Below are 21,057 nucleotides of genomic sequence, written 5' to 3'. Positions count from 1 at the left end.
TCTGTCAGCTTTAGCTTCTGCTGGGTCACTGTGAGAGTGTGAAGGAGGGGCAGTGCTGTTGCTCCAAAGCCAGCAACCTGAGTCATAGCAGGACCTTGAAGCCAGGAGTTTAAGGGCAAGTTGGGACCATTGTCATAAGACAATGACAGATGGTAGTGGTTTCCCCACCACCAGGACCAAAGGCTGGGGGTGGGGAGCACCCTAACAGTGGGGGACTCAGGAGGCTTTAGAGGGAACCACCCTCTAAAGCTAAGCTTGTGAATGCTAGCACTATCCAGCTCCTTCCAATAGGTCTCCAATAGGGAGGGGGTGTCGTCGAAGCTTAGGAGGAGCCATGAGACGATCAGGAAGGAGTTAAAAAGCATGGAGAAGATGAAATCGCTAGCCAAAAGAGTTCCCTGGTCTGGAGGTCAGGTTTCCTGACTCCAACGTGGATTAGCAGACTTCCGGGGCTACATCGCAGGCAAGCCCCTGCCTGGCCTGGCCTGTGATAGGTGGTGGTGGGCCTAGCTGGGGCTCCGAAGTTCTCAAAGGAGGGCCTGCCTGCCTCTCACCTGCCTGTCAACCAAAGCCTGGAATGCCGTCCCCGCAGGTGTTGGAGGCCGTCTGAGGTCTCTCCTGCTGCCACTGCCGCCGGCTCCCGAGGGGACGCGGCCGCTTTAAGGCGCTCTGACCCCACGGCATCCTCGGGCGGGCGGGGCGGGGACAGCGGGGAGACGCCGCCACCGGGCGGAGGCGTCGCGAGGGTGGTAGTGCGAGGTGTCCGGCCCACCATGCTGACGGCGCTCGCCCCGCCAGCCCTGCTTGGGCTCCCAGGGCGGCTGCCCACGGCCCCCGCGCGGCGACAGGACTCTTCAGGTTCTTCTGGCTCCTACCACACGGCTCCGGGTTCTCCGGAACCCCCAGACGTTGGGCCGGACGCAGAAGGCCCGGCGAATTGGCTCTGGGTGGCCCCAGGGCGGGGGGCGGGCGCGCAGCCTCTCCTGTCCGTCAGCGCCCAGAATAGCCGCCAGCAGCCCTGGGCAGGCTCGAGTTTCCCGCGAGGCCCGGGCTCCGGCCCGCCGCCACCCCGGCCCCAGCTGCGCATGCTGCCGTCGGGGGAGATGGAAGTCATCTTCGGCGCCCGGCCTCTACCCAGCCATTCGGACGCGGAGGATGACAAGGTGCCACAGCTCCCGGCGCCGGCCTTCGGCAGCCCCTCACTACCGGAGCCGGCTGCGCTCACCCCACTGCAGCCCCGGGCCCCCGACAGTGGCTCCCGCTGGGCCACCTACCTGGAGGTGCGGCCTCGCGGGCAGAGTCCTGAGGTCTCCACGCAGTTCGAGTGTGTGGAGGTGGCGCTGGAGGAGCGCGCCGCGCCCGTCAGGCCCCGCACGGTGCCCAAGCGGCAGATCGAGCTTCGCCCCCGGCCCCAGAGTCCCCAACAGGTGACCGACACGCCGCGCCCACGACTGCTCCTGCGCACCGGCTCCTTGGATGAGTCGCTGGGCCGCCTGAAGGCAGCTGCGGGGCTCGTGCAGACAGCGTTGGCCAGGAAATTGGGCACCGAGGCTCCTGCCCCAAACCTCACTTTCAGGCCCACGGGACGGCCAGAACCTAAGACGCAGGAAACATCTCGTGGCTCCCGCGTGGTCCTGGAAGAGGGGAGATCTCGGCCGTCCCGTGCACAAAATAGTTCGGCCCCCGCCAGAGCCCCACGGCCTTGGCCCAGCCTCCGAGAACGCGCGATTCGGCGCGACAAGCCCACGCCCGGGACCGAGCCACTGGGTCCTGTTAGTTCCAGCATCTTCCTACAGACTGAGGAGAAGATTCAGGAGGTACACAATCAAGAACCCAAGACTCGGTTCCCTGGAGAGGCTCCGGATCGAATTGTCACAAGGGCACCGAATCCACCGTTGCAGTCTAGGGCCCTGTGGGAGGATCAGAGTAGGGCTGTGAGACCCAGGAGCCCGTCCCCGTCCCCGCCGCTGTGGCAATCTCCAAATGGGGCCCTGCGGGATCCTCCCTGCCCATCTCCCCAGAACCTGCCCCAGTGCGGTCGGACTGTTTGGAGGGTGACTAACCCGTCTTTTCCTGAAGCATCTTCTGCGTGGGGAAAGCGGAATGCCAAAGGTGAGAAAACTGTCAGCAGGAGAAGCCCTTCCCCTCCAACTCTTTCCCCGCGGACTCAGGCTGCTGCGAGGGCAAGGAGCCCATCCCCCGAAGCTCTTTCCCCCTGGGAAGCTCCGCATCCGGACGTCCGGGAGGGTGGAGGGCGGGGTAGGGGCCAGTCTCCTCTAGCCTCGTTCCCCTGGGAGGCACCAGATGGTCCCGTGGAGACGCGGAGCCGTTCGTCCCAGGAGACAGGAGGTCCCGTGGAGCAGGGCTCATCCACAGCATTTACGCGGGAAGCTATGAACGGCATGGCTGCAGAGTTGGCGTCACCTACACCCTCGTCGCCCGGCACTCCAGAAGAAATAGAGGTGCAGAGCTCGCCCACTCGGGAGATTCTAGATCTTGCCTTCCGAGGCAGTCAGCCATCGCCAGAGGTAGAAGCGCTTGAGCCGCCCCGTGGTCATCTCGTAAACATCCTGGACGACCATGAGCGCCCAGAGGCCCTGCGCTCGGGAGAAGCAGCTTCGGGACGCCCGCGCGTGGCTATTCCGCGGCCGCGAGACGTGCGCAAGATCGTGAAGAACACTTACGCGCCAAGCTTTCCCGCGGGAAGCCCCGGCTCCGGGCTGCCCAAGCCTCCCGCACAGCCTTGCGGAGAAGAGGGCGTCTCATCCAAGGCGCAAGAGCCTCCGGCGCTGGGGTCCCCCGCCCCAGCTCACTACACTTCTATTTTTCTCAAGGATTTTCTACCCGTCGTGCCGCACCCCTACGAGTCCTCAGAGCAATCCCTCCACACAGCACCCCCGGACGCCCCGCAGCCTAACGGGCTCCCACGGCGGAGGGCAGAGAACAGCACCGCCAAACCCTTTGCGCGCACGGAGATCCGTTTGCCTGGCGCCCTTACCTTGGGCCAACGTCTTGAGAGAACCCCGGGAATCCAAGTTCGAGGTACTAGCCAAGAGAAGCCCGAAGCCGGCGCGCAGCGTCTCGTCCTGGACGGCGAGGGTCGGACCAGCCCCCTAGAGGGCGCTCGCACCCTACCCAAGCGGCCCCCCGTAGGGACAGTCGGGACCCGATTACCCAGCCCCGGCTCCCCACAGGCGCGCCCCAATTTGAGCCCTGGGATCGCACCCAAAGTGGAGACATCTCCTGTGGCCCCCGAGCCCCAGGTGTCGGCCAGCAGGCCCACCCCACCCCAGCCGCAGCGCCGAGCTGCCTCCGCGCCCCCCACGGATGGGATCCCGCAAGGCCCCTCCCAGGGGGTGCGGAGGCCGCCCGGAGCCGCACCCCCAGGGAAGGTCCTCGTGGACCCCGAGAGCGGCCGCTACTACTTCGTGGAGGCGCCACGGCCGCACAGACTACGGCTGCTCTTCGACCCCGAAAGCGGGCAGTACGTAGAGGTGCTGCTGCCGCCCTCTTCCCCCGGGCCACCCCGACACGTGTACACCCCGCTGGCCCTGGGGCCCGGCCTCTACCCACCCGCCTATGGGCCTGTCTCTGGCCTTTCCCTGCCGCCGTCCCCTAACCCACCGGCCCTTGGCAGTCCCCAGCTGCCCTGGGCCTCTGAGGCAGGGCCCCTGGACGGGATGTACTACCTGCCCGTGAGCGGAACCCCCAGTCCCGCCCCACCCCTGCTTCTCTGTGCCCCGCCCCCCAGCTCAGGTCTAGTCCAGCCCAGCAAGGGCTCTGCGTTCCCATTGTGAGGCCCCCAGGACCCAATCCCCCCAAGGAGTCCGGTTCCCAAACGGCAGGAGCTTACAATCCCCTAGCCTTCTTTTCTATTAACTGTTTGATCTGTCACAGGGAGGGTCCTTTGAAGAAGGTATCTGAGATTTCCCGGCTGGTGGAGCTGGAGCTCAGGAAATGACTGATGACTTCCTCCCCTCAGCAACATTGCAGATCCCCATCCCAGGCATCCCCCGGTGTAGTGTGTTTGTGTATGTGTGTATACAGGCAAGAGAATAGGTAAAAGTGAGGAGCAGCTGGTGGAGCTGATAGAATTTCCCGCGGGCAGCAGGGAAGATATCTGCTCCTGCCTGACACTGAGCGCAGTTGATGTGACACAGGACAGGAGAGTGGAAGGTATTGAAAGTGGAGATAGAGGGGAAGGACTCTGGCTATCAAAGTTTTTGTTTTGTTTGGGACAGGCTCTCATTATATGGCTCAAACTGGCCTAAAATTGTGTGTGTATATGTGTGTGTGCCAGTACTGGGACTTGAACTACAGGCCTGCGTGCTGTCCCTGAGCTCTTTTGCCCAAGACTATTTCTCTACTAGTTGAACCACAGCTCCACTTCTAGCCTCTTGTGGTTAACTGGAGATAAGAGTCTCTTGAGCTTTTCCTACTCTGGCTGGCCTCAAACTACAATCCTCAGATCTCAGCCTCGTGAGTAACTAGGATTACAGGTAGGATCCATGGACACCTGGCCTGAAGGTTTTGATCCTTCTGTCTCAGTCTCCCAGGTGCTGGGATTACAGGTTTACTCTGGGTGAAAGCAGTCAGTGCTGGTCTCAGGCCAGGTTGAGTTTCAGAAAGGGAACTGAAGGAACAGCAGGTGGAGGAGGGGCTATGGATAACCAGACTGGAAGTGGAAGAAGACTGGAGTGAGGTGGCTAGGTGGTGGTGGTCCCCGTGGGGAGCCTGCCTCCTCTTTCTTCACTTCAGGCCAGTCTTTGACTTGCTTCTCCTCTCAGCCAGCAGAGCTGTGTTGGCTCATTTTGAGAATGGGGACTTCAGCATTCTTACATAGGTAGGGGGCAGGTGAAACGAGTCAACAGGGAGAATGGTTGGGTTATTGTCCCAGGAGAACCCTCTTATTCCTCTGGGGACCTGAAACTAAGTTAGAGTTGGCAGCAAGAGGAATACAGGGTATAGTGCAAGCTGATGGGCCCCAAGGCTCTAGCTCACTACCCCAGGAACAGATGTGACAACAATGTCCCAGAAACGCTGACCTTATAAGTCACAACACAGGAAGGACTCAGAACTTGTGCTGCCCAGAGCCTCTGAGAAAGGCTGAGGGAACATAGGGGGAAATCTGTAGGAGGTGGCCTTCATGGGGGGGGGGGGGGGGTATAGCTGTCTGTATAGCTCTGAGCCTGAATTAGACCTTTCTGGGCTAAGCTGTAACATTGTGAGTTTTAGGAAGGACAGTGTCAGAAGCAGTGACAGGGATGGAGATCAATGTTTTCCTTATTCCAAGCCCTTAGGGGTCCAGATCCCTTGGAGTCTTTGCCCCCTTGCCCTGGACTAGAAGCTGACTAGATAAACCATGAGTCTTCTGGAATATAGGGAATACTGTAGTCTTAACATCTCTTGGTCAGAGACACTGATCCCGATGGCATGCCTTTGGGTGCTTCACCTCATCCTAGTGTGCAATAAATGGCTGACCATGGAGCCATCATGGCTGAAATGATGACTGCTCTTAGGTGCCTAATTTCCTGCCGCCTCGTGTGTGTGCACGTGTGTGTGTTGTGTGTGTATGTACTGGTACTGGTACTAGGGCATGAACTCAGAGCCTAAGTACTGTCCCTTAGCTTTTTCTACTCTACTACTTGAGACATAGCTCTAGTTCTGGCTTTTTTTTTTAAATTTTTTTTTTGGTCCGGTCATGGGGCCTGAACTCTGGGCCTGGGCGCTGTCCCTCAGCTCTTCAGCTCAAGGCTAGCTCTACCACTTGAGCCACAGCGCCACTTCCGGCTTTTTTCTGTTTGGTTATGTAGTGCTGAGGAATCGAACCCAGGGCCTCATGCATGCAAGGCAACCACTGAGCCACCTTCCCAGCCCCTACTTCTGGCTTTTTGGTGGTAGTTAATAAGAGATAAGAGTCTCATGCACTTTTCTGCCTGGGCTGGCTTTGAACCTCAGTCCCAGTCCACAGATCTCAGCCTCTTGAGTAGCTAGTTACCATCAATGTCCAGTGCTGCTGCTATCTCTTGACAGACTCCCTCCTCATGCCTTCAAGACCTGGGCAGAGGGGACTCCAGGGTTAGAGAGTGTGTGTGCTTTCATACACTGTGCCCCTGTCCCACTTTAGCAAATTTGTCTTCCAGGGAGGATGCCCTAAGCTAGCAGCCACACTTGTGGCTGGTATCTGAGTGACCAATGGGACTTAGTTTCCAATTTTAGCATAGCTCCTTTATCTAGAGTACTTGTCACTTTTCTCTGAGCCTCCCTGTCCTCACCATCAGAATAAAGATGACGTTGTGACCAGACACCTTCCTCCATAATGTACTCAGCTTAGTACCTGCCGCTTGGCCTGTTCATAGCACGTGAGAGCCATCGGCCCCCATGAGTCCTTGCCCAGCTCTAACAACTCTCCTTGCCTCGTTGTTTCCTGTCTATGCAATGGAGCCAAGCTGGCTGGATCCTGTAGAGTGCAGCATGCACACGTGGCATCTCTAGGGAGGAGGGCGGAAGAGAAGGACAAGAGGGGTGAGGTGTCGGTTCCCCATTGGTCTGGGCCACCACAGTGCACAAGTGCACCTGCACTTATGTGCCCCAACCACAGCCCACGCTCGCTGAGCCGACTCCAGAGACCATGAAGCTGCCACTGCCACTGTTGCTGCTGTTGGGTGCCTGGGCTATCCCAGGGACCCTTGGATCCAGTGCCTCACTTTCAGCTACTGCCCCACAGTTAGATGAGGAGGAGAAGTACTCAGCCCACATGCCTGTTCACATGCAGTGTGATGCCTGTAGGGCTGTGGCCTACCAGGTGAGTTCTTCTCCCCAGAATCCCCCCTACTCCTATCAAGACCCCTCCTAAGTCAGACCCACCTCTACCTCAGATTCCACCCCTGGCCTTTGATCCTCAGGCCCCTACGGCCCCCCCTCCCCTGCCCCTGGCACTCAGCCTTCCATGATAGTGCCATCCTACATGCACCACCATCCCTTAGTTCACATATCTGCTGCCCAACAGAGAGCAGACAATTCACAATACCCCTGTAGTACTTTGAGACCCCAGGGGATCACTCTCTTGAGTCCTTAAGCTTTTCACTGTCTTTGCCCACTCTTAGGTTTGGACTCCCTCCCCAAGCCCACAAGATAACATCATATGTGTGTACCTGGTGCCCACACCGGCGGCCGGGGGGAGGCATGTGTGTATGCGTGTCTGAGTGTGTGAATGTCTCAGGGCCCTCTCAGGATGAGCAGGCTTCTGTGCCTAGGTCACGTGTGGGGGTGAGGGAAACTGCAAGTATATGTGTCACTGAACACTGGGCTTTGGTGTTGTTCTTTCTTGTTTTCTTCCTTCCTCTTTCTTTTTTTTTCCTTTCCTTGTTCTTGTGGTCTAAACTAACATGTATAGACTGGGTGCTGGTGGCACACTTGTAATCCTAGCTACTTGGGAGGCTGAGATCTGAGGATAACAGTTCGAAGCCAGCCCACACAGAAAAGTCCTGACTCTTATCTCCAGTTAACCATCAAAACAGCTGGAAGTGGAGCTGGTTCAAGTGATAAAGCACTAGCCTTGAGAAAAAGAGCTCAGGAACAGTGACCAAGCCCTGAGTTTAAGCCCCAGGACTGGCACATATAACAAACAACAAATAAATAAATGACATGTGCCCTGGAGGAAGAGCCTTAGTAACCAGGCCTAGCCTTTCACCTTAGCATTTCCACCCTCACCCCAGTGTAGGCGGCCTTGCCTCCATCAGCACAGAGCAGCTTTCAGGATCTGGGCAAGGGGCCTGCTCCCTTGCTAGTTACCTCATTCCCCCCAAATACTTCAGTTTCTGTCCTCCCGTCCTTCTTCCAACTGGCCAGCAGTCCCAAAAGCCTGGCTCCCAATCCCTCCTCATTCCAGATGTGGCAACATTTGGCAAAAGCAGAGGCCAAGCTTCATATTCCAGACTCCAGGGGGCGGCTGGAGCTGACTGAGTCGGTTTACATGGACGTCCTGGACCAGAGTTGCTCCCAGAGCTGGCAAGAGTGAGTTGCCCCTGCCTCTCTCCTCCAGGGGCAGGGCCGGTGGGGACAGACTCCTCCTACCCTCCCACTTCACAGCACAAACAAGACTATGGCTTAAGGGAAGAGCTGGCTATGATGAAGTCTGGGCTCTGGTGCTAGGAACAAATGGGAGAGCAGATAGCTGGTAGAAAGATCATTATGGAGTCCCTGACCAGACTCCCACCAATACTATAACTCTTGCATCCTACCCACTGCCATCAGCTATGGGGTCCGAGAAGTGAACCAGGTGAAACGTCTCATGGGCCCAGGACTTGGCAAGGAGCCTCAACCGAGAATCAGAGTGGTGGTAACCGGGGGGCCCTGGCCCAGCAGGTGATGATGGGGGTGTGATGGGGGGGGCTGGGGCAGAGCCCTTGAAGCCTTGGTTTGCCCCTTTACTTTCCCATGGACTGGTAGAGTCTGAGGCTCTGCGGGCTTCCCTAGGCTCTCCAAAACATGCCTGTACTACCTGGGAGAGTTTGGAGAAGACCTAATCTACGAAACACACCAACAAGGCCAAGAGGCTCTGGAGGCACTGCTGTGTGAAGGTCCTCATGGGGTCTGCATCGAGGAGGCACCAGTCTCAAGAGAAGAGCTCTAGTCCATGATTCTTCCTGCCCCTAAGGAGAACCTGAAGCCTCTCCAAGATCTTTCTTATACGTACCTATCAGCACTGGGAAACCATTCCCCCACCCCACCTGAGAACAGGAGGTCTGACTCAGTGCAGTTACTCTCCTCCCTGCTCACCCCAGGGCACTAGGTCTGACAGGGGACAAGGCCTGCAGCCTCTAGATTCAAATAAAACCCAGTGGCCTTGAAACATCTTTGCAAATGATATTTGGGGGACTGGGAAGAGAGACATCAGGGTTGCTGCTGATATCCCTCTTACAGAGGGCTACATCCACACCTGAGGACTCCCAGATGTAAGAGCACTGGCATGGTTGAAACAGTGAGCAAGATTTGAAGGGCCTATGAAGCCACTTGGCTCAGGGACAGACAGCTCAGATCCTCAGAGCCATTAGCAAGGAACCATATGCAGCCACCTTGTGGCCATTCAGGCATCTACTTATTACCCACTATGTGTCTGTCCTGTTTTGTCCCTAACAGCCCTCACTCTCGCTACACTTTGTCTCTGCCCATAGTTGGTATGGCTGGGTTATGAAAGGACCCTGTGGTGCAGGACAGGATAGGACAAGGTTCCCAGAAATAGCCAACTGAGCATCTTAGCTCTCTCCAGAAATTCTCCAGCTCAGGGCCCTTCCCATGGGAAAGGATCTCTGCATCCCCCCTGGGTCTGAGAACCTGGGATCAGGTAGTGCTCCAACTTATAGTTTCCCTTAAGTGTCACTGACTCACTGACCCACAGAAGTGTTTGGCAAGGTTGGGAAGAGATTCAGACTTTGAGGGTAAGGTAAGGCGGGCTGCTAGAGAAAGGGAAATATCCCAGGTAGGCTGGGACCCACACCCAGGCCCTGGGGGCTGTCCTGGAGCCCTAGCCCTCCACATACCATCACCTACTCTATGATCTACGTTGTTTCCTTCTTCCCTGGTCCTTGCCCCAGAAGAGAACCTTGGGCACCAGGAAAGCCAGGGCCTAGGGAACTGGCTGAGCTCTCAGGGGTATAAGATGTGGGTTTGAACAAGTGTGTGCCTGGGACAAGGACCTGTTTTGTGATTCTGTGCTTATGTAGACTGCACCAAAGTCTGGATAGTATAGGCCCATTTGGACTTCTTTGTAATTCAGGTATGGACAACTTCCAGACCTGCCCTGCATGCCTGTGAGATTTGGGCTGAATTGTCTGATGTGAATTGTATGGTGAATTGCGTTGAATTGAACTGGGGGGAGGGGAAGGGTGTTCACTGCCCCCTGCAGAGCACTAGTTGAGGGGTGGGAAGGCAAAGAGACTCAACAGGTTAGGCAACTTTGGGAGCCAGAGCCAAGAGGGAAAGAAGAGGACAGAGGAAGGAGCTGGAGCTTGGACAGTCAAACTCAGAGCTGTGGCATGAAGTTATTGGAGAGCAGTGCTGCCTGTGCCCTAGGCCTGGCCTTTGCCTCACCCTGGCAATGGGCACAGCAACTCAGAAGTAGGTGGTTCCTGGGGTGGCTGGGGCAGCCCACAGAGGAGCAGGTGGCGACCCCAGTCCTAGCCTCCGCCAGCTGTGCCCTACCTCTTTGTCCCCACTTTCCCCCTCTACCAGCTCTCAGGCGTTGGGTCCAGCTAAGGCTGGTCCTGCTAAGAGAGGAGATGCCCAAGGCACAGGCCTGGCTTTTTTTTTTTTGGTAGGTTGTGGGGCTTGAACTCTGGGCCTGAGCACTGTCCCTAAGCTCTTCAGCTCAAAGCTAGCATTTTACCACTTGAGCTACAGCACCACTTCCGGTTTTCTGGTGGTTTATTGGAGATAAAAGTTTCCTGGACTTTCCTGCCCGGAAAGCTTTGAACCGTGATCCTGGGGGTCTCAGCCTCCTGAGTAGCTAGGATTACAGACGTGAGCCACCGGCACCTGGCTTTTTGAGCTATGTGATACGTGGACACACAGGGCCTTGTCCTTAGAAAAGCCACAATGCCTGCTCTTCTCAACTTTTATTTGGGTGCGGGGGGGCGGGGGAGGAAGGGAGTGGGGAGGTACAGTACTGGGGTTTGAACTCAGGGCCTTGTGTTTGTTAGTCAGGTGCTCTAACACTTGAATCTCTCTCTCAGCCTACCATTACAATTTTTTTGTGTGTATATGTACTAGTCCTGGGGCTTGAACTCAGGGCTTGGGCTCCTGGCTCATTATAAAATTCTTAATACTTTTGGTTTGGGTGCTGGTAGCTCATGCCTGTAATCCTAGCTACTCAGAAGGCTGAGATCTGAGGATCCTGGTTTCAAACCAGTCCAGACAGGAAAGCCTTATCTCCCATGAATCACCAAAAATAGAAATGGAGCTGTGGCTCAGTAGTAGAGCATTAGCCTTGGCCAAAGCAGCTCAGGGAAAGCACTTAGGCCCCTGAGTTTTGGCTCCAAAACTAGTACCAAAAGAAAAAAAAAACATAATTCTTTTGGAAAAAGGGTCACTTCCTCAATTGTGCTGGGTCCTACCGACTCCACAGCTAGTCCTGGCTGGCAGGGAATTGAATCTTCTTCCTGGCAAGGGTATAGGCCACAAGGGCCTATCTGTTGCTGCCTTGGGGATCCTGTGTGTTAAAAGGGTAGTAGGGTGGGTCAGCCCCCACCAGCCTGAATTTAGGCTTTTTAATGGGGGGGAAGGGGGAGGGAAGGTAATGCTGATTCTGGGGCTTGAACTTAGGGCTTCTGGGCACCGTCCTTGAGATATTTTGATCAAGGACAGTGCTCTACCATTTGAGCCATAGCTCCACTTCTGCCTTTTGGGTGGTTAATTGGAGATGAGAGGCTCATAAAGGTCTCATGGACTTCCTGCCTGGGCAGGAAATCACAATCTCAGATCTTAGCCGCCTGAGTAGCTAGGATTACAGATGTGTGCAACCAGCAGCACCTGGCATAGGTCTGTTTTTTTGAAACCTGTATGGCTTTGGTCAAATTACTCTATTTCCTCAGCTCTAAAAGAGTTAATACTACTAGTGGCAGGGAATACAAACATGTGTATCACTTGACGCTTAATACTTCCTCAGTAAGACAATGGTTTCAGTGATGATAAGGATTAACTTGTTAATAAACAGGGAAGGGCTTTGTGTGGAAGGTGGTTGGTAGTCTCAGTGCATATTCCCCCTCCCTTTCCACTCACTTCACAGAGTTAAACATTTGAGACTGTCCCTTCCTCACCTCCTCCACACTGGCTGTCTCCAAGCAAACAAGAACAGGACTTATGCCAGGCTCAGCTAGCTGCAGGCAGGGAAAGGAATTCTTGCAAATGTGTCTTTGTGATACTTGGATGGCCTTTACCACCATAGCTAGGAGTTAATACCTTACCTCTGCCAGTGTCCCCCTTTCGCAATCCACAACTAGGGACCTGGTTACAGATTTACTTTGAACAATGTCTGATATATGGAGTAAAGTCCTTCCTGGCCTTTGTAAAGTCATCCTCTCTTCTCCCTCAGGAGCTTCTCAAACCTGTGTCCCACAGATGAGGACTCAGGAAGACTCCGAGGGCCAGACACAGGTGCTGGGGGACTGGGGGAGCTGGGTTGGGGGCAGGCAGATGGACACTGGAGGGCCTATGCAGGCCTCTCTGGCAGGGAAGAGTCAAAATTTGTAATTAACTTGCTAAAACGTGAGTCCTGAGCTGAGTGGGGCAACTAAGGGATGGGTGGGGGTGAAGGAGCTTTGAACCCCACTGAGGAGGGTGGTAGTCAGTAGAAGCTTGGTCTCCTCCCCAGTGACACCCCCAGGGACCACTGAAGGGAGGGCGGGACTAGAGTGGGCTTATCCAAAGTGTGGATCCCTCTCTGCCCCTCCCCTGGTGCTTCCCAGGTCTTTTGACTTAGGAGCTTGTCCCTGGCTAGAATGCTCTGACTTGTGGACTCCAGGGGTGAGCAGAATGTATTCTTCCTGGCAGGCAGCAATTTGAGGAGCTGCCAGGCCCAGTAACTACCAGGCAGATGGACTGGGGGCACAGGGTGGGTACCCCAGGCGGGTCACTTGGCCTCCATGAGCGACCCTGGGGGGGGGGGGGCCAGCATGGACTTTGCCTATTCATTACTCCCCCTGATCAACTGCTGTCTCCTGCCCCAGAATGAGTCCCCAGGCTCAGCAGAGACTTCTGCTAGAGACCCGAAGATGACCCAGTCCATGGAGCCTAAATCCGACATGTTGTACAAGATCGAGGATGTGCCACCTTGGTACCTGTGCATTCTGCTCGGCTTCCAGGTGGGCCTCCCCACCCCCAGCCCACAAGCCCCAGGGTTTCCCACCCCACCCCTGGAGAACAAGGTCATCTCAGGCAAGAGAGAGAGACCTAAGGTCAGCCAAGAGACTGCCACCACGCAGGGAGGAGGGCAGAAGAGGGCAGGGAAGAGGAACAGAAGATTGTGGAGCATCAGTTACAGACGGAAGGCCCATCCACAGGAATCAAAGGGTGGGGTGGGGCAGACAGGGGTTAGTGACCCCAAAAGTGGTGACCAGTGGCTTTCTGGGAATCCCTTGTGGAGAAGGTCAGTGTGTGGGGGCACACCTGTAGGGTAGCCCAGGCTCCCCCCGGTTCCATGTGAGCTCTATAGGCCCTGCCTCACCCACTCCTTTTGTCGCCTCAGCATTACCTGACATGCTTCAGCGGCACTATCGCTGTGCCCTTCCTCCTGGCCGAGGCTCTGTGTGTGGGCCGTGACCAGTACATGGTCAGTCAGCTCATCGGCACCATCTTCACATGTGTGGGTGTCACCACTCTCATCCAGACCACACTGGGCATCCGGTGAGCGGCCCCTCCCCACTCACAAGCACGTATGTACCCTGTGCGCATGCGTACATGCTGTGCAGGCAGCAGGAGCAAGCGGTCTTGCCCCACGGGAAAATAAAAAACTTACCTGAACACATCTGATGTTCCTGCTTCCAGGCCAATCTTAGAGCCTAGCATCTGGTCTGCTCTGGAACTCCTCAAGGACAAAGAGTCTGTAGATTTAAGGAAATGTGCCCAAGCCCCCAGTCCTTTCTACCCAAGCCCTACTCTGAATGCTCAGGACCCTCTTCCCTGTGCAGGCCTGGGGAGTCCCTCTCCTGTTGTGAACTGTCAGTCCTGGTGGCAGATAGTTGTTTGAATGTTGATGATAAGAAACAGTGATGAACAGAGCCAAAGTTCATATGCCAGAACTGAAGATTACCACTCACAGTGAGGAATTGGTATGCACAAGGAAAGGGTCAGGTATTTTGTGTTTGTGCTGGTACTGGGGCTTGAACTTACAGCCTCACACTTGGTAGGCCTGCATGCTCACAGCTGGTACTCTACCCCTTGAATTAACTGGAGATGGAAGCTCTCTTTTTTTTTTTGTTGGTTGTGGGGTTTGAATTCTGGGTCTGGGCACTGTCCCTCATCTCTTCAGCTCAAGGTTAGAGCTCTACCACTTGAGCCACAGCACTACTTCCAGTTTTCTTGTGGTTTACTAGAAATAAGAGTTTCATGGAGGGCTGGGAAGGTGGCTCAGTGGTAGAGTGCTTGCCTTGCATACATGAGGCCCTGGGTTCAATTCCTCAGCACAACAAAAGCAGAAAAAGCTGGAAGTGACATTGTGGCTCAAGTAGTAGAGCGCTAGCTTTGAGCTGAAGAACTAGCCGGGCGCTGGTGGCTCACGCCTGTAATCCTAGCTACTCAGGAGTCTGAGATCTGAGGATTGCGGTTCAAAGCCAGCCCGGGCAGGAGAGACCCTGAGACTCCTATCTCCAATAAACCACCAGAAAACCGGAAGTGGCGCTGTAGCTCAAGTGGTAGAGCGCTCGCCTTGAGCTGAAGAGCTGAGGGACAGCGCCCAGGCCCAGAGTTCAAACCCCACGACCGACCAAAAAAAAAAAAAAAAAGAGCTGAAGAACTGAGGGAAAGCACCCAGGCCAAGAGTTCAGGCCCCACAACTGGCAAAAAAAAAAAAAAAAGACTTTCCTGCCCAGGCTGGCTCTCAAACCTCAGAGCTCAGCCTCCTGAGTAGCTAGGATTATAGGCGTGACTCACCAGCACCCAGCTCCCAGTTGGTTTTGAACCATGATATTCTAGGTCTCAGCTGAGTAGCTGAGATTATAGTCACTGGTGGCTGGCAGGAGCCAGGTTTTGAGCTAGAGGCCCCATTTGAAAATGTTAGAGACTTTTGCCACTACCCTTGGTCCTCTGTCTCTGTCCCCTCTGTGCCCTTCCTTACAGTCTCCTTGCTTCTCCCCCTGCCCCTCCCTCCTAGGCTGCCACTGTTCCAAGCCAGTGCTTTTGCATTTTTGGTCCCAGCCAAAGCCATCCTGGCCCTAGAGAGATGGAAGTGTCCTCCTGAAGGTAGGCATATTTTGGAGGTGTGGGCTGGAGGAGAGGGAGGCCCAGGGACTTGAAGGTTTGGGCAACTGTCCCAAGTCCATGTCCAAGACACAAGATTGTATTCATGAGCCAGGCACTGCTGGCTCATGCCTGTAATCCTAGCTACTCAGGAGGCTGAGATCTGAGGATCACGGTTCAAAGCCAGCCCGGGCAGGAAAGTCCATGTGAGACTCTTATCTCCAATAAACCACTAGAAAAACCAGAGGTGGCACTGTGGCTCAAGTGGTAGAGCACTCGCCTTGAGCAGAATTGCTGAGGGACAGAGCCCAGGCCCAGAGTTCAAGCCCCATGACGGACCCAAAAAAAAAAAAAAAGAGAGAGAGACTATATTCATGGCCCTGTCCTTTCTTTCTTTGTTCTTGTCTCTGTCCCCAGAGGAAATCTATGGCAATTGGAGTCTGCCCTTGAACACTTCTCATATCTGGCACCCTCGAATACGTGAGGTGAGAGGCCACTCCTAAGGAAGGGCTAGATGGGAATAAGGACCACTGCTTAGTTGTGGAATTTAAGGAGATGGTTAAAGAATTTTCATCCTGCTAGCAATGAGGACATGTAGTAACTAATAGTTGATTTTGTCCTTTTAGGTTCAGGGTGCAATCATGGTGTCCAGCACAGTGGAGGTGGTGATTGGGCTGATGGGGCTGCCTGGGGCCCTTCTCAGTTACATAGGCCCTCTCACAGTCACCCCCACTGTCTCCCTCATTGGCCTCTCTGTCTTCCAAGCTGCTGGCGACAGAGCTGGCTCCCATTGGGGTATCTCAGCTTGGTGAGTTAACACCAGGCCTGATCCTTGCCCAGCTCCTGCCCTCCAGCCCCTTTATGATCTGCCCTCTTTGTCCTGCCTCCTGGTCTCGGTCTAGCCTACTAACCATCTCCTCCTTGTGTGCCTAGCTCCATTCTCCTGATTGTACTCTTCTCCCAGTATCTGCGCAATCTCACTTTCCTGTTGCCAGTCTACCGCTGGGGTAAGGGCTTCACTCTCTTCCGCATCCAGATCTTCAAGATGTTTCCGGTAAGGAGCTGGCAGGCAGCAGGGGCTGGGTTGGGCAGGGGAGGGACTAAGGCCGGAGCTGGATTTGTGCCCAGAGCCAAGGGCAGGTAATACATAGGAACCTGAGCCAGAACAGTGATGAGGTTCCAGCCATAGTCTAGATCAGGTACTGGGGCAGGGTTCCAAGTGAGGGCAGAGGCTTACACTTGGGTCAGGGCTGAAATAGGAATAAGCCAGTCTGGACAGAGAACCCTAGTGCCTGTAGTATATCCCTCACCCTACTTCCTTCAGATTGTGCTGGCCATCATGACTGTGTGGCTGCTGTGCTATGTGCTGACCCTGACAGACGTGCTGCCTGCAGACCCAACAGCCTATGGATTCCAGGCACGAACTGATGCCCGAGGGGACATCATGAGTATCTCACCTTGGATCCGCATCCCTTACCCCTGTAAGCAATCTCTTTTGGCTCCTCTGCCTCCTGCTGACACCTAGGAGACGCTGGCAACCCCAGTGTAGCTACCAACAACACAACTAGCATTAATTGCATGCTTATGGCATGCCAAGTAGTGTTTTACTCAGATGGAACCTTACTTCAGGTTCACACCTCTGAGTGACTCAAATAAGTTCCACCAGTGGTTACCATTCCAGCCCTAGACACCCCCACAAGCTGCTCTTCCCCTCAAGAATTCACCTCCCTGTCCAATCTAGACCTACCACAGGCTCCTTACTGTGTATCTCCTGTCTTTCCCCCAACCCAGGTCAGTGGGGCCTGCCCACCGTAACTGCGGCTGCTGTCTTGGGTATGTTCAGTGCCACACTGGCAGGCATCATCGAGTCCATTGGTGATTATTATGCTTGTGCTCGCCTGGCTGGTGCACCACCCCCTCCAGTACATGCTATCAATCGGTATGTTTACTTCTACATGAATCCCGAGGGCCCCCCACTGAAGGAGAAAACATAGGAATGGGGCTGAATCCAGAGGTGAGACTTGGACAAGTCACTCATCTCATTGTCCTTGCTTATGGGATGGGATTGCACTCATCACTTACTCCTTGATTGTTGGGAAATGCTGAGATAATAAATGGAGTCCTAGGGAGCTATAGTCATGGATGCCCTCCATATGCCCAGTTCTTCATGTGTATTCTTCTCATGCAATCTGCTAACCATTCTGAGACAGGTACCCTTATTAAGCCCCATTGAACAGATGAGGATATGAACCCAGAAGCGCCTCTGGGAGTAAGTACCAAGGCACTAGGTCTAGGGCTGGTACAACAGCTACTGGCTCTCAAGAGCTCCCTTTGGTCTGGAGTGAGTACAATGGATGTGTTTAGCAGCCTGCACAGCCCCTGTGAGGACACAGGCTGACCAAGATCCTCACTCACCCTTTTCTTACAGGGGTATCTTTACTGAAGGCATCTGCTGCATTATCGCTGGGCTGTTGGGCACAGGCAACGGGTCTACTTCATCCAGTCCCAACATTGGTGTCTTAGGAATTACCAAGGTGCCTTGCAACAAGCCAAAGTACCACGAAGTCCCATCTGGCTACCATGGGTCATAGTTCTGGTCCCAAATTCATCCCTATCTTGGACTTGCCCTATCCAGTTTTCAAGAGACCTCACGAGTCCCTTGACCCCACTCCCACTCCTGCATCATGCCCCTGTTAATTTAAGTCTAGTTCTTCTAACAGGCCCTGCCCCCAGAACCAGCCTTGTCTTGCCTGTCTAGCCCCATCCTGTCCCTGGCTCCTTGCAGGTGGGCAGCCGGCGAGTGGTGCAGTATGGTGCAGGTATCATGCTGGTTCTGGGTGCCATCGGCAAGTTCACAGCCCTCTTTGCTTCGCTTCCTGACCCCATCTTGGGGGGCATGTTCTGCACCCTCTTTGGTGAGTACCTGGAGCAAACCCAGGGATGAGGCACGAGTCACTGAGTGGGAGACCTACTCAGTCAAAAGGCATCTTTAGTGGATTCCCTGCACCTGCAGGCATGATTACTGCCGTGGGGCTATCCAACCTGCAGTTCGTGGACATGAACTCTTCCCGCAACCTCTTCGTACTTGGATTTTCCATGTTCTTCGGGCTCACGTTGCCAAATTACCTGGATTCCAACCCTGGTGCCATCAACACAGGTGCCTCTTGGCTATCTGCTATTTCTAGAGGTGGGGGAGGTGGGATGGATTCAGAATTGAGCACAGGGGCTGGAAGTGTAGTTAGCTCAGTGGTCAGAGCACTTGCCTAGATATGAGAGGTTCATTTCCTAGCTAGCACCACAGCCACATTCTTTTAGTGGCTCCACACTGGCAGAATCATAAACTGTTTCCAACTCTGGATCATTAACGAGAGCTGAGCAGCTAATTAAAGTAGAATACTTTGTTCTGTCGGGCACTGGCAGCTCACACCTATAACGGTAGCTACTTGGGAGGCTGAGATCTGAAGAGCTTTGTTCAAAGCCAGTCCAGGCAGGTAAGTTTGTGAGACTCATCTCCAGTTAACTACCAGAAAACCAGAAGTGGAGCTGTGGCTTAAAAGTGATAAAGCGGGCCGGGCGCTAGTGGCTCACGCCTGTAATTCTAGCTACTCAGGAGGCTGAGATCTGAGGATCGCGGTTCAAAGCCAGCCCGGGCAGGAGAGACCATGAGACTCCTATCTCCAATAAACCATCAGAAAACCGGAAGTGGCGCTGTAGCTCAAGTGGTAGAGAGCTAGCCTTGAGCTGAAGAGCTGAGGGACAGCGCCCAGGCCCAGAGTTCAGGCCCCACGACCGGACCCAAAAAAAAAAAGTGGTAAAGCAGGTCAGGGAGGGTGGCTCAATGGTAGAGCGCTTGCCTTGCATGCCTGAGGCCCTGGGTTCAATTCCTCAGTACCACATAAGCAGAAAAAGCCAGAAGTGGTGCTGTGGCTCAAGTGGCAGAGTGCTAGCCTTGAGCTAAAGAGCTGAGGGATAGCGCCCAGGCCCAGAGTTCAGCTCCCACAACCAAAAAAAAAAAAAAAGTGGTAAAGCACCCAAGCCCTGAGTTGAAGCCACACCACTGACAAAATAAAAAAAAAAAAAAAACACTTTCTGCGAACAACTACTGAGTTTTACATGTGCTCATTTACATGTGAATGTCGAGCAGATACCATTTCCACTTTACAGATGAGGTCATAAGGCTAAATGGTGTGTCTCAAGTTAATATCTAGCACTGGGCAAAAAATATGACAGAGATCCAAAAATATGACAGAGATACAGATAGGTGCAAAAGTCAAATGTTATACCACTCAAGAATTGTCAGGCGCTGGGTACATGTGGCTCATGCCTATAATCCTAGCTACTCAGGAGGCTGAGATCTGAGGATCACAGCTCAAGCCAGCCCAGGCAAGAAACTCCTTGAGACTCTTATCTCCAATAAACCACTCAGAAAACCAGAAGTGGCCCTGTCGCTGAAGTGGTAGAGTGCTCACCTTGAGCTGAAGAGCTGAGAGACAGTGCCCAGGAGCAGAGTTCAAGCCCAACGACCAAAAAAAAAAAAAAAATTGTCAGGCTGCACAAGTAGCAATACCTGATACCCATTGGTTCTTGGCTTATTTCACAGGCATTCCTGAAGTGGACCAGATTCTGACTGTGCTGCTGACCACAGAGATGTTTGTGGGTGGGTGCCTTGCTTTCATACTGGACAACACAGTGCCAGGTACTGGTCAGCCCTGAGAGGCTATGAAGAACTAGGCTGGACTCATGGACTCCAGCAGATGTGGCTGGGTCAGATACCATACAGGCCCTGTAGCGAACAACAGGAAGTATTAGGCTGATGGAGTGATTACTCCTCTCAAGAGCGGGTGAGGCCAGGAGGTATTTCTGGGTGCGTTCCTCACCAATTCTTTACAACTACTGGGCAGAGTGCACCTGCATTCATAGTTGGACATATAAGAATGCAGTATCAGTTCATTGGTAAATTCTACCTCAAGTATATTAAAAGCTGGTTAGAGCGGACAATAGAGCCACTAAATGATTCATTTGGCACCAGAGATTTTTGTAGAGATTGTGGAGAATACTTCATATGTGTGACTTTGTGTGTGTGTGTGTGTGTGTATATATGTATGTATATATATATATAGAACGCTATGGGCTGGGAAGGTGGCTCAGTGGTAGAATGCTTGCCTAGCATGCATGAGGCCCTGGGTGCAATTCCTCAACATCACATAAGCAGAAAAAGCTGGAAGTGGCACTGTGGCTCAAGTGGTAGAGTGCTACCCTTGAGTAAAAAGAAGCTCAGGGACAGTGCCCAGGCCCTGAGTTCAAGCCCCAGAACTGGCAAAGAAAAAAAAAATTGCTTGTGCCTAAAAACCTCCTGGAGGTGCTTTGAAATAAGATAATGCAATTAACATAGCATGGAGCCTGGCACACTGTAGTCACAAAATACAACATCTATTAGGGTTTCCCAGAGACCTGGCAAAGTTTGGAACTCAGAAATCATGGATTCAAGATGAGCATGGTGACTAAAGTCTGTAATCCTAGCTATTTGTGAGATGGAAATCAAGGGATTTAGGTTTGAGGCCAGCCCAAGAATAAAACCAGTAACTAGTCATGGTGATGCACACCTGTTATCCTAGCTACAGGGGGAGCATGAAGGGTACATGCAGTGGCACATCTCCAGTGACACAGGTAAACACAGGATCACAGCCCAGGCTCCTCAGGCATAAAGGAAGATCCTACTTTTACCCAAGACAAAAAGTGGCTAGAGGTGGGAGCTGGTGGCTCAGCTACTCAGAAGGCTGAGATATGAGGACCATGGTTCAAAGTGGGCCCAGGCAGTTAAGTCTATGAGACTCTTATATCCAATTAATCACCACTAAAATACCAAAGTGGAGTTGCAGCTCAAGTGAAAGAGCACTAACCTTGAGGGGGAAAAAAGGGGCAAGGAGGAGCTGAAGCATGGCTCAAAGTGATTGAGCACCTGTTTTGAAGAGTTAAGCCTGGAGTTCAATCTCCAGTACCACCATGGGACAGAGGAGCAGAAGATGGATTCAGAGTAGTTGAATGCTTTTTTTTTTTTGGTCAGTTGTGAGGCTTAAATTCAGGGCCTGGCTGCTATCCTTGAGC

General features: G+C 53.8%; 2 protein-coding genes across 6 annotated transcripts in view; both read left to right on the top strand.

The window, feature by feature from the left end:
* Nucleotides 1-644: 644 nt before the first annotated feature.
* LOC122118207 (solute carrier family 23 member 1) overlaps nt 645-21,057 on the top strand; it is a 26,920-nt gene continuing 6,507 nt past the window's right edge. The window contains exons 1-14 of one of the 5 annotated variants that reach the window (XM_042692142.1): nt 729-3,042; nt 12,092-12,153; nt 12,726-12,860; nt 13,244-13,401; nt 14,867-14,955; nt 15,370-15,437; nt 15,579-15,760; nt 15,886-16,006; nt 16,277-16,433; nt 16,744-16,891; nt 17,381-17,486; nt 17,738-17,867; nt 17,966-18,109; nt 19,553-19,609. In XM_042692142.1, the coding sequence (XP_042548076.1) occupies nt 774-3,042; nt 12,092-12,153; nt 12,726-12,860; nt 13,244-13,401; nt 14,867-14,955; nt 15,370-15,437; nt 15,579-15,760; nt 15,886-16,006; nt 16,277-16,433; nt 16,744-16,891; nt 17,381-17,486; nt 17,738-17,867; nt 17,966-18,109; nt 19,553-19,609 (3,826 nt within the window). In that variant the 5' untranslated portion in view covers nt 729-773. Of the gene's footprint in view, nt 3,043-10,014; nt 10,120-12,050; nt 12,154-12,549; nt 12,611-12,725; nt 12,861-13,243; nt 13,402-14,866; nt 14,956-15,369; nt 15,438-15,578; nt 15,761-15,885; nt 16,007-16,276; nt 16,434-16,743; nt 16,892-17,380; nt 17,487-17,737; nt 17,868-17,945; nt 18,110-19,552; nt 19,649-21,057 lie in introns of those variants that run through there. The other 4 variants (XM_042692141.1, XM_042692144.1, XM_042692145.1 and 1 more) reach the window with 4 other exon arrangements.
* Nucleotides 6,593-8,854, top strand: Mzb1 (marginal zone B and B1 cell specific protein). The gene is made up of 4 exons (XM_042692146.1): nt 6,593-6,805; nt 7,892-8,016; nt 8,257-8,367; nt 8,479-8,854. Exons 1-4 carry the CDS (start codon nt 6,632-6,634, stop codon nt 8,633-8,635), a joined length of 567 nt encoding a protein of 188 aa, XP_042548080.1. The 5' UTR covers nt 6,593-6,631; the 3' UTR covers nt 8,636-8,854.

This window comes from Dipodomys spectabilis, unplaced genomic scaffold (assembly GCF_019054845.1).
Source record: "Dipodomys spectabilis isolate Male_0828 unplaced genomic scaffold, ASM1905484v1 ptg000147l, whole genome shotgun sequence".
NCBI lineage: Eukaryota > Metazoa > Chordata > Mammalia > Rodentia > Heteromyidae > Dipodomys > Dipodomys spectabilis.
Note: the sequence above shows the minus strand (reverse complement) of the source record. Positions and strands in the feature narration are given on the sequence as shown.

Bases quoted from the DNA above. Each gene is read 5' to 3' on its own strand.
- Mzb1 (XM_042692146.1), top strand. From the start codon at position 6,632: ATGAAGCTGCCACTGCCACTGTTGCTGCTGTTGGGTGCCTGGGCTATC. The intron at 8,017-8,256 runs GTGAGTTGCCCC...CACTGCCATCAG, and splicing joins TGCTCCCAGAGCTGGCAAGA to CTATGGGGTCCGAGAAGTGA. The intron at 8,368-8,478 runs GTGATGATGGGG...GGGCTTCCCTAG, and splicing joins GGGGGGCCCTGGCCCAGCAG to GCTCTCCAAAACATGCCTGT.